Source organism: Aspergillus sclerotioniger, assembly GCF_003184525.1.
Source record: "Aspergillus sclerotioniger CBS 115572 chromosome Unknown BO94scaffold_8, whole genome shotgun sequence".
Taxonomy (NCBI): domain Eukaryota; kingdom Fungi; phylum Ascomycota; class Eurotiomycetes; order Eurotiales; family Aspergillaceae; genus Aspergillus; species Aspergillus sclerotioniger.
The window spans coordinates 677759-689760 of record NW_020290998.1 but is presented as its reverse complement, the minus strand read 5'-3'; the positions used below and the strand labels follow the sequence as shown (position 1 = coordinate 689760).

The following is a 12002-nucleotide window of genomic DNA, read 5'->3' as shown; positions in this document are numbered from 1 at the left end:
ATCGTGAGGCGTATAAGTGTTATCGGTTTGTACTTCTTGCTAGATTTCTGCAGAGGCTCGAAATAATCGATGATCATGTTAAAAAGCTCAGTGGCTTTGTCATGCTCTTCTGGCGTCAAGTGTTGCGGTTCAGGAACGATCACCCCTTCCAACGATGAACGGTGCCGGTGATGCGGAACAGCCATTGTAATCTAAGAATGTCGTGAATCCTTTGATTCTCAGGCTTATGAGTGAAGCAGTTTGCATTTAATTCGTGTTTGATCCAAGACATCGAGGAGAGATAGCAGTTCTTATAATGACCGAAAGGTGCTTGGCTAGTGTACGTTCAGTAATGGCATTAGAGATTGGCTACTTTTGGCTTTACTATCTTCCGACCCGGAAAATCGTTACTCATCGCCACCCATAGTTAGCACACCTAGTTAACTATTAGTCGGAACGTCCAACCTAGGGAATAATTGGTGGCATGCAGGTGATAACTATGGTGTTTAGTGAGTCATACGGACGGGGGTATAACAGAAATCCAGGTGATGTTCACCGAAGTTGTTCTCAGTCAAGAGTAGATAAGAGCACAGAACTGGAAAGTCTCCAAAATAGGAACTAACGTAACCAACGGTCGGACGGGCCACACGGTTGGGCGGGCCATCTGGTAATACCATACAAAAGATACTTTTTTAGACATAATATATCTCAACCATTATAGTCTAGAACGATTAGATTTCTTCTATATAGATTATAAATAATATGGAGAAGATTTATATTCTTTTCAAAAATCTCTATGACTATATTTAATAGCTTATTGTATTACGATTCCTGTATTTTATGTGTATTATATAAGAATTTGATCTGACTATATAAAATAAAAATTTAAAAATCAGAAAAAAGTATGGGACATTTATTCTTACATATATAATCTATCTACAGAGTTAGAGCTTCTAAAGTGTAGTATTGATTGATATATAATAGAATCAAAAAAGACATCTTTTATATGGGATAGCAGGATGGCCCGCCCAACCGTGTGGCCCGTCCGACCGTTGGTTACGTTATAGCCCTGCTGGCCAGCTGGCCTTGTGAGTTTCTTTCTCGAAATTGAGTCTACTTCTCACCCAGCTCCGAACCAGCCACTCATGGCTGCCGACATATGCAAAGCAGCGCGGGTTCCGGAGGTAGTAAGAAGTGTGAATATGGGTTTATAGTTTAGTCTAATAGGGATATAGCATTAGGCGAGGGGCTAGCATATGGAACAACAACGTCGATGATACATGACCAATAGTTCCCGAGCCAGTGTTCCATGCCCTGCCTCTGGCTCTGATGACATAAGTATTGCATCTCTAGCTTGATGATGCTTGACCAGCAAGATCCATAGAACATTCTAGAGATTTGCCTGGGTTGAAACCAAGGATCTGAGCGTGTTTGTATGACCCAGGTTATTAGTACTCAGGTCTACCAATAACAGCCCTCTGCTCTGGTGCACTCGATCCTCTAGGTAATTAGACCCTAGACTTGCTTTATACAAGAACCTCAAGTAAATATTTAGAAGGCTCTTCAGATTCCGCTGGTCAGGCGTCATCACGGCCAGACTCGGGGCAGGGAATGCTGGCTCGTGGAGCTATTGCTTGGGAGCCAGCTAAATACCGAGTAACCTATAAATATCTACAGCAGCTTACGACATGTCCCAACGCCATAGATCTATGCCTAGCATGTTTCAGACAAATGATTTTCAGAACAAGGAGCATGGGCATTTGCACCGTCTTACGACGGGTCACCGTACGAAATCTTGCCATCATCATCTGACTTCCGGACTAAATGAGCTGGTAAAACAAGAAGTCATCATCTACTGGGTTTACCCACCGGTGCCCTTGCTAGTCCGAGGAGACTTAGCCCTTTTTAAAAAAAGAACATTGCATTACATGCAAAAGTTAAGATAAATACTCTTAAAGCACTTGTCATCATGTTTCTCCCATATGGTTACTTCAAAGTTAACAAACAGCGCGTGGGTCTCTGGGAGAAGACTCACATGGTTTTTACATGCTGAAAGCTGCAACATGCGTATGAGGCCTTTTATTAAAGGCCACCTGCAGAAACAAGTACAGGCGACTACACAGAGTTCTGTGAAGGCGCTCTTATGTCCCAGGTCACCGAGCTCGCTTAGCAAAGTAAAAAACGCCATACTCAGGCAACTTACGGTGGTAAGACACATGTAGTCAATCCCTCACTTAGCGTGATAAATACAGAGAAGCTGAACAACAGATTCTGCCATATCCATATAGACTTCTCTCACTGCAAACTTCATGCTTTCAGTGCCAGTCTTAGCAGCATTATCTAGTTTTTTAAGAAATCTCTAAAGAATTATAATACTTATATAGTAAACCATGTTGTTTATTATATAATTAGAAAATCTTGGTACTGTTCTAAAAGTAAAAGAGGATCTACTTACTATAAAGTAAGAGCATGCAATACTGTAATATTTTCTAGAATAAGACACTCTGGTAAATTATCTCTCTATCTATCTAATCTTACCTGTACCTTCTGCAAATTACGTGTAAGATTATCTGGAGATGGTATCTAGCTACTACTAAAGACTAATATATTTATATCTGTATTAATAGTACTCAGCTCGCAGAGATTATTGAACATATAAGTAATATGTGACTGGACAGGATTAACTTAGCATGGATATGGAGTCCATATCTCATCAGGGCTGTGATCACATGGGAGATAAGGTCAACCTGGCTGAGTAATTATAAGATATTTTATCCGTATGATGTACAATACTGCTGCTAAAGATATTTAATATATTAAAAAATTAGTAATAATATTCAGTCTTAAAATTTTCAATAATAATAAGATCCTGATGTCAAACCCTAGGATCGCTTCTCCCTGTTCCTGTTAGCTTAGCTCCCGTTCTAATACGTACCCGTGAACTGAATCAAGATAAGTCAGGTCGATGACTATCTAAGAGGTAACTGGTCCTGAACAAGAAAAGAGAAGTAAGGCCAGATAGTGCCGCGTAGCTATCTGTAAGTAAGTGCAGATGAGTATTATTGCTAAGCTTTATCAAAACATATGGTTACTTAAAGACAGTGTTATTGAGCACGAAGAACAGAACTAGCTAAGTACATGAAAGAGTGTCCTTATATCCTTTTCTTCGTATACCATCTCGCATACCATTCAGGATAGATCAAGGGTCGATCTAATCGCGTTCCTGAATCCCATATATCATATCGTATACCCTTAATAGTAGATCCGATGGTAGATGGTCACGTGACACAGCGCTGCTTCGGACGTTACTCCAACCGGGATTCTATTCGATAAGAGTTGCTGGTTGCCCGAGTCCTGCCTTGTCATTGCTTTCTGCCCGACGAGTCCGCTCCGCTAGTAACCTGGCTAGTAGGGGTCTGTAACACCTGATTTATAGTAACACTACTAACTTACTTACTATTCTTAACTACAGCTACTATAATTAGTTAATTAAATAACTTAATAACTAATATCTTTTTATAACAGATCTAATTAAATAAAGAGAGATTGAGATATTCTATATTTTAGAAAAGAAGAATCCTACAGATAACTTTACTAAAGTACTTAATTTAAAGATATTCTCTGTGTTTAAATGCTTGTTAAATATAAAATCTTGTTTAATAATAAAATTATTATATATTTAATACTCCGCACTGCTATAATCTATCTAATATTAGTATTTTATTATCTGATTAGATAGAAAGTCTAGCTTTATATATACTACTTTTAGTACTCCTGCTCGCTTAAAGAGCTGTATTTAGACAGCTAGTTAATCAGTAAGTAAGCGTGTCACGTGTCTTATCATGTTAACCACTATATTATTATTCTTTCCATCCCGCGTAGGCAGAAGCCTCCTAGCTAGTCATATCAATATCACTTGTTTTCTTCGGCTTCGTGTCCTAACATTTTCCATTCCTTCAATGCCATGACGGCGTAATGAACAAGCCGCCTCCCTCCACCACTGACTTGTCTGTATATGGGTTCCGACTCTGCAGAGGCACCAGACCATGTCAGCAATTACAACGCACACACATAGAAAAATGGAAACCGTAGACGTACTAGCATTCTCGCCTTGGCAGCATTCGATGCCTCAATAATTGAATCCACCAAGCTTGATGGGCCGGCCAAGTCTTGAAACCCGTCCTGGTCAATTTCGCCGACTACCTGGTCCTCATCTGCTCTGCAAATCTGATACAGCGCCAGCTCACATTTCCGCAGAAGCTCATCTGCCATTCCCACCTCAATCAAGCGCCTGTCAAACGCGGCCTCGAGGTCCACCCCAGTTGGAGTGAGACTGCATGTCAACCGCAGAGACCGAGTAATGGCGGATTGACCCCAGAGGAGTGGCAGGTCCAGCACAGGCATCTCTCTCCCCTTCAGGGCAGGGACAATATTGACGCGGACACTATGAGCGCATAGTTCGTGTAGTCGCTGATCGATTTGACCAATATTCTGGATCTGAAATTGACTGAACACAGCGGTCCTTGCAAAGTCTTGTTGGATCCGACGCATCAAGTCTACAACCTTATCGGTTTGCTTGACGTCTACTCGTAATGGGTATGCCGCGAGAGTCGGTGCGACGAGATCTTCCACCCCGGGGAGGTTTACCGTTCGTCCGCTATCGAAGACCTCCAGGATAATGTCCTTGCACTTCAGCATGCCCGTCAGGGTAATGGCCAGGGCTAAGGTTAGACAGACCGACACAGTGGCTCGTCCTCCTTTAATAAGGGACCCCTCAAGAGCAATACGACGCTTAAGAGACGTGTCCGCCATCACTGGCTCACCGTTCCTGACTAAAACAAAGGGCTTAGTCTCCACGTCAGCCAGATAGGAGGTCCAGAACTTCTTCGCAGATTCTCGATCTATATCCCCAACGAACTTGATGAACCGATTGAATCTCATCTCCAGATCATCAGTCCAAACACCTCCTTGATACGCGTAGTCGAGGTCAGTGAACAAATGGAACAGCGAATAGGCATCATACACCGCATGTTGCACGGTCAAAATGAGGTATTTCGCTCCAAGTATCTCATCATCGATGATCCCGATGCGATACAAGGCATCGCCTAAACCCATTGTCTGCCGCTGGTCGCGTGCTATATCTTGCTGTAACGAGTTCCCACTCCGCAAAGCTAGACCTTCTTTGATGACAGCCTGCAAGTATCCATCATGACCACGCGTCAGTGAATAGACCAATCGTGTGCGCAAAATTTCATAACGCTCCGTCACCAAGGTCCACGCATGAAGAAGCCGGTCCAAATCAACACATTCGGGTAGCAGATGGACACTTTGCCGCTGGAACGCCTGTGAAGCGACGCCACCCTCAATGAAGAAGATCTGCTGGGGAGTGGCCGGGTAGATGTCCTCGATATCGTCAATCGAGACACGGCATTGGACTGCGGTCTCGTGTCGGACTTCGTGTACATTCGCATGACGAAGAAGCGAGAAGGGCTGGACGTGTAGATTAGGAGCATCACCCACCACGGAAGTCGCGAATGCCATGTCGGCCAAGATAGGGTGCTGCATGATGCTGTCCGTCGTGAGCGCCAATCCTTGGTGACGAGCAGCAACAACAAGCCTCATGGCAGTGAGCGAGTCGCCTCCGAGCCGGAAGAAGTGATCTTGAACCCCCACGGTGACAACCCCCAGGAGAATTTTCCAGAGCTCCTGGAGGCGCAACTCCATCGCAGTGGAAGGCCGCTGGTCCGGCAAGGGGACAGACTGGAATCCGTGCAGGTCCTGAATCGAAAGGTCCGAGATCATTTCTTGCAACCGTCTACGATCGGTTTTCCCATTCATCGTGAGAGGCATATTGTGCATGGGGATATACGCGGACGGAATGGCGTAGCTGGGCACTAGCTGCTTGAGTTGCGACTCTGCCTTGGACACCAACGCGGCGAACCGTTGTTGTTCTACTGGCGAAGTCTCTATCAATGGAACATCACTGTTGGCGCAATCCCACACCAATTGGCCAATCGCCTTATGCTCCTTGATGAGAAAGAAGGCTACCAATGTATCATGCAAGGCTTTGACGACAATGGCTTGGCGCACCCCGTCCTCGTGCGTAAGGCAATTGCCGAGATGGAGCTCAACCTCGTGAAGCTCCAGACGCTGTCCGCGGATCTTGACTTGATTGTCCGTTCTTCCCATAAAGCGCAGGCGACCATCCTCGGTGCTTTCGGCCAGGTCGCCGGTGCGATACATGCGAAAGAAAGGATGACCGACTTCTTCAATGGGATTCTGGGGAGCCCATACCGGTTGATCTGTGAGAAACGCTGCCATACTTTGAGCCTGCTCTGGAGCATGGAGATATCCTTGTCCGACAATTGGTCCTTCAATGATAATTTCCCCTACTTTTCCGGGGGCTACCAGCTTATTGACATTGTTCGGATCGACCAGCCAGAATCGAGATGCAACTGGCGTGCCCAAATCCCCCGCCTGATACCCCTCTGCGCTTGTATCCAGAAGCGACGCCACCACCGAGCATTCGCAGGGTCCATAAACAAGTATAACCCGCATCCCCTGGTCACAGAGCCTGCGCACCTCTATGGGATCAGGCGTTTCACCCCCCGAGATCACGGTGTGTAGGGTGGGAACCTCCTCAACTGGGATCATCTTAAGCATAGGAGGGGTGAAGAAGGCGTGAGTGACTTGCATAACGCTTATGGCTTCAGCCAAATCATTGGAACGCTGCTGCTCGGAGGGCACGCAGATACAGCCTCCCCAGACCAGCGTCCAGATTATCTCGAGAATGGCGGCATCGAAAGTGTATGAAGCAAAGTGCAAGGTCCGAGATCGGTTGTCAAAGCCAATTGCTTTGCCACTGGCGAGTGCACTAGTACTGAGCTGGCGATGCTCAATCTTGACGCCCTTTGGTATTCCTGTAGAGCCCGAGGTGAACAAAAGATAGGCCACGGTCGTTGGAGTGGAAAGGGATCCTTTCAGGATGGCTTGCTTTGAGCCGGTGGGCGACCCAACATGATCCCGATCTACAACGATGAGGTTGACGATATATTTGCGGTAGGTTTCAGCAACATCATGCGATACCAGCGCCATGCCTGCATCAAGTTGGTCGAGGATGACCGCACACCGTCCCGACGGCATGGATGGACTCAAAGGCACGGCCGTTCCACCCGCTTTGAGAACGGCCAGCATGGCGACAATAACCCATTTGGATCGTGAGATACAGATGGGGACGTAGCCCGGCGTGCGTCCGGTAGTGACCAAACGATATGCCAGTTGAGAAGAAAGTTCCTCGAGCTCGGCGTAGGTCAGGGATCCGTCCCAGGCGCAGATCGCGGAGTGGAGAGGATGACCGAGGGATGCCTCCGTGATAAGTTGATCTGTACATGCCTGTCTCTCCTCAGGACAAGGCTGATTCCAAGGAAAACTTGAGTGAGCCATTTTGTGCTATGAGTCGAGGGATTGAACATTCCCTGGTACCCCATACGTGTCTGTCTTTATATCGATTGGTACATCCTGAGGCGGGGATCCGACTGGGCATAATAGCCATGGTCCAAATTGGCTCCTTGCCAACGTCGCACCCATCGTACAACTGGCACGGTGACACAAATGTCAGCACGCTCGGGTTTGGGGTTTCATCTGGTGGGTAGCTCCTTTCTCCTTCCCCCACCTTCCCATCTTCGGTCTCTCCGAACTACCATGCTGAATAGCGTTCGTCTTTTGTTCAGGGGAATGTTGGTCGTCTGGCTTAGATGGAATGCAAGCCATGAGAAGCTTAACGCGGTGTGTCAACCAATGTGTGGAGAGCGCAGTGTCAATAATATTTGGACTTCCACATCCTAGATGTTAATTGAGGCGTTCAATCCTCTATTTCTTGTATCTTGCTCACGGTAGAATTAGAAATACCCCAGCTGTGTTCCAGAGCCGGCAGTCCCCAGCCGTTCATCCACTCTGATTGCATCACCTCTTGTGCTGTAGCTCTTTCCTTCGGCTGGAATTTCAACATTGACCGTAGCATCGCCTCGAATGCCCTCCTTTCCTCATCTGTCACGGTCTCCAAGCCTGCCTCAGCTCGAGCCTCCTGTACGCTATGATTGAACCTCATTTCCCAGGTTCTGCGCACACCATCGTGACGTCTTCGCACCCCTGTCGTCATGTTTAATTCACCTTCTTCGTCAAACCATTCCAATCTCCTGTCCCACTTCTCCCACCACTCGGAAGGTAGGATGCCAAGGACTTGAACCTGCTCCATCGTCACACGGTCCCGAGTTGGGAAAAATGTCTCGAATAAAGGCCGCTGGCCGAAGATCTCCCAGATAGTACACGCAAGGGTCCATTAATCAGAGGCAAATGAGAGCGGCTCATCAGAGAATCTCGTTTCTGGTGGCTGGAGGAGCGGGAAGGTTTTTGAAGAGTATCGAGGCGATCTGTGTGGGTTGAATGACTCTCCAAAATCGCTTAAGATGATCTTCTCCTCACCAAGAGCAAGGTCGTCGCTGCGGATGCCAAACCACGCAGCAAAAAACACTTGAGCAGGTACGCTGCTTGACAGCGCCTTGTTATCAATGCGGACAACGGCCTCCGACTCTGGCTCTCCGTATCTCTGGTACAGCTCTGGCGTGGAAAGTTCATCGATGGCTTTCGGAAACTGTACTAGGATGTTGCCAAGATGAATGTCTAGGAAAGGTTAGCTAGACCATACAGCCCAACATACATAAGCATCACATACCTCCATGTACTGTATCTTGACTGTGAAGAAATGTAACCCCACGAATAAGCTGAGCAATCATCGATTGCGCAACCTTGGGTTGAAAAAGCCCAAATTTTGAAGACTCTTTGGCATCGAACAAGCTCATCCGCGCAGGTGGAGTGACTACGCATCTATGCTTCCCATTGGGACCGGAGACCCAGAATTCGTCGAGGAGAGGCGGCACAATCTCCTTTCCCAGCTTGTCTGATAATTCTTGAAGAGAGCGGATTATAGTAGCCTCGTTGGTGCTGCCACTGGCATCAGCAGTGATGACTTTCAATGCCACATATCTGGGCCTTTGTAGATCCTGGGCTAGCCATGTAGTTGAGTACCCTCCGTACCCCAATTTGTCAATCAGTCAATAGCGGCCACGGTTTAACGCGTCCCCAATTCGAAGTGGATGATAGCCCCCTTGACGATACCTGTCTAAATCTTCGACATCTTCAATCAGTTGGTACTGAGTCGCTTCAGGCCTTGGGCTGGTCTCTCCTGGGGAACCTAGGAAGGCCGTGAAAGCCTTTCGGCCATGGGATGTTTGCACTGAGGCGACACTGAACACCGGTCTATGACGCACTCTTGGCTTAAAGAAGGTCCACACAAGCATCTGCGGCGTGAGATCTTGATCGGAGACGGTCTGGTGTTGAAGCAGCAGCAGCAGCAGCAGCAGTCAAAGGGACTGGGCTGACTAAGCTTCAAGGCCTGAGGCGTCGAGCACTGGCACTGGGAAGATCCATAAGATCCATGCCATAACATGCGACCTGCATCACTCTGGGCCCAGGCACGCAGTGTTCATGGGGTTAAATTCTGGCTTCTCACTACTACTATCTGTGAGTCTATTTAATAGCCCCTTCCTCGTCCACCTGAGTCACCATGTCAGTGTACCACTAATGATCGATCTACTTGTTGAGAGAGGTGTGTATACTTCACTTCACTTCACTTCGCTTCGCTCTAATTTTGTCATGGGTTCAAGCCCACAAAAGACGACCTATGTCTAAGTGTCATTCCTAAGCACCTTCCGTCACAGTGGAAATGTGTTTTATTGACACTGGCAAAGATCAGGTGCGCATTCTCCTGTCACACTAGGAGTAGGCGTGCAGAAGCTCTTGACCGCAATTCACCCTTTGTGACAGACAGTCAGACACCCTCCCCTATCTGTTTTGCTATCAACTCCTCATCTACTTCAAAAAATGAGCTTTGACAGTCTTGATATCCTTCCTGCAGAGCTGATCTTAGAGCTGGGTCACTTCTTACAGCTACGATCACTGGACGCACTTGCCTGTTCAGCAAAGCGATATGCTCAGCTCCTGACTCCCCAGCTCTATGCTCGGTGCCTCCAGATCGAATGTGGTGACTCTTCTATGCCTTGTTGGTGCTATATTCGGCATTGGAGCTCTCCCTATGCGGTCAGGTACTTTCAGAAATATCCATCTGATGTATCCCAGGCTCTTTGTTGCGGAACATTGCTGCATCAATTTACCCGTGCCGGAAACCTATGTTTGATCAACGTCATTCTTTCCAGGGGTGCAAACGTCAATGCGACGATCAGATTCAAGAATAAAACGCCTTTACATATTGCGGCGGGTTGCGGGAATGCTGATATTGTTCAGGCCCTAGTTGAAGCAGGAGCAGATTTAACTGCCAAAGACAACTGGGGCAGAACACCATTACAGATAGCAATACGCGTGGGCCATTTGAATGTGGTTCTATGTCTGCTCAAGTCCGGTCCAGGCGTTCTTGAAGGTCGTTTGACAGCGCTTGAGGAGGTTCTATATCACCAGACTTTAGAACTTTTCGAACCGCTGCTCCGTGCCATCAAGGATGCTGATCTTGACATCAACACGCGTGGCGCTTCCAATTATACAATACTACATACAGCTTCCTTGAAAGGAAACAAGTCTCCTGTGCAACTACTGCTCGCCAATGGTGCTGACCCTCTTTGTGTGACTCCTGATGGAAGTACGGCTTTGCACATGGCTTGCTCGAAGGGCCATGCGGAAGTTGCGAAGCTGTTGATACGGGCGATACGGGCTGCTGGCGGTGATCCTTTCCGAGCAAACGCATCAGGTCTTACCCCATTGCATGAAGCAATTGACAGTCATCGGGTTTCCGTTGTTCGACTGCTCTGTGACTCTGGGGCCGATGTATCCGCTGTGGATGAAGATGGTGTCAGTACCATACAAAGAGCGCTTGACTGTCCTGATGATGTTTTCAACCTGGTACTTGCTCGTGGGCCCGCTGTGTGGCCGTCTGACATGTTAAAAGCTCACCTTCACCACCAAACGGGGGAGTTAGCCCGAACAAAACATGCAATTCCTGCTAACTTGGATTATATGTATCGGATCCTAAAACTGATCAGGTTTGGGAGGACTGAAATCAATTTATCAATGAGAACGGCTTCAAATTCCACACCTCTGAATGAAGTGTGTCACTGTCCTCCCATAGTCAGCCTGAAATGTTTTGACATTGAGACTTATGATACCATCCGTGATTTCATCGCAGCAGGGGCAAATGTGGACATACCTGACAATGAAGGACGGACACCGATTCATAATATTTTGCGTGCATCCTCCCAACACAAGGATCATAGGGCTATACATCTGATGCTCAAATCCAGCAGAAATTTAGACATTCTCAGCAACCACGGTGATAGCTACCTACATGAGGCAGTTCGATATGGTCATTTGCGTACAGTTCAGCTGCTTCTGGAGAAGATGAATCAAGACAGACTATTCGCGATCAACAATGATGGATGGACGGCCCTTCATTGCGCTATAGAGCAGGAGGATACCTCTATCATTGAGGAAATATTAGTAACTGATATCAATTTGGATATACAGGACATACAAGGACGGACGGCTTTACACTTAGCCTCAGCCTCTTCGTCAGGCCTCCCCGCTGTGGAACTACTAGTCGAGGCCGGAGCAGACCAGTTTACCCTGGATGATGCAGGAAGCCCGCCAGTTCATTATGCGTTGACAGGCAACCATAACGAGATCGCGGAGTTCCTTATTGAATGGGGTGATGCTCGCCATAAAGGTTGCTTGGATTGTACAGAGTACATCACGTCTTACGAAAGGGAGTTGTACGGACAAGAGCATTGTCTTAGTGAGAGCGATGAGCTCGATGATGAGAGTTGAAAGATGAGAAGATTGATTAGTTCAAGAGTTCAATGCTGCTTTTCTATTCCTCTTATTTTCTTATGGTGTCACTTGCGCGATGTGTGGTGGAATGGATGATGATATGGATCGTTTCGACCGAACACACCACTTCC

The 12002-nt window shown here is 47.0% G+C and overlaps 4 protein-coding genes across 4 annotated transcripts; all 4 read right to left on the bottom strand.

Moving 5' to 3' along the window:
• Positions 1–1903: 1903 nt before the first annotated feature.
• Positions 1904–2209, bottom strand: BO94DRAFT_461268 (uncharacterized protein; the record flags this gene model as incomplete). Its single annotated transcript, XM_025607919.1, has 1 exon — positions 1904–2209. A coding segment is annotated over one exon (306 nt), but the record flags the coding sequence as incomplete, so codon positions are not given.
• A 1535-nt stretch (positions 2210–3744) lies between these two features.
• Positions 3745–7422, bottom strand: BO94DRAFT_544559 (acetyl-CoA synthetase-like protein; the record flags this gene model as incomplete). Its single annotated transcript, XM_025613182.1, has 2 exons — positions 3745–3783; positions 4078–7422. The coding sequence occupies 2 exons, from the start codon at positions 7420–7422 to the stop codon at positions 3745–3747; spliced, it is 3384 nt and encodes a 1127-aa protein (XP_025469581.1).
• Positions 7423–7840: 418 nt separating this feature from the next.
• Positions 7841–8281, bottom strand: BO94DRAFT_461563 (uncharacterized protein; the record flags this gene model as incomplete). The annotated part of the gene is made up of 1 exon (XM_025607936.1): positions 7841–8281. A coding segment is annotated over one exon (441 nt), but the record flags the coding sequence as incomplete, so codon positions are not given.
• BO94DRAFT_564572 (kinase-like protein) lies at positions 8028–9484 on the bottom strand (the record flags this gene model as incomplete). Its single annotated transcript, XM_025614434.1, has 4 exons — positions 8028–8658; positions 8711–9064; positions 9104–9220; positions 9418–9484. 4 exons carry the CDS (start codon positions 9482–9484, stop codon positions 8318–8320), a joined length of 879 nt encoding a protein of 292 aa, XP_025469579.1. The 3' UTR covers positions 8028–8317.
• Positions 9485–12002: the final 2518 nt, after the last annotated feature.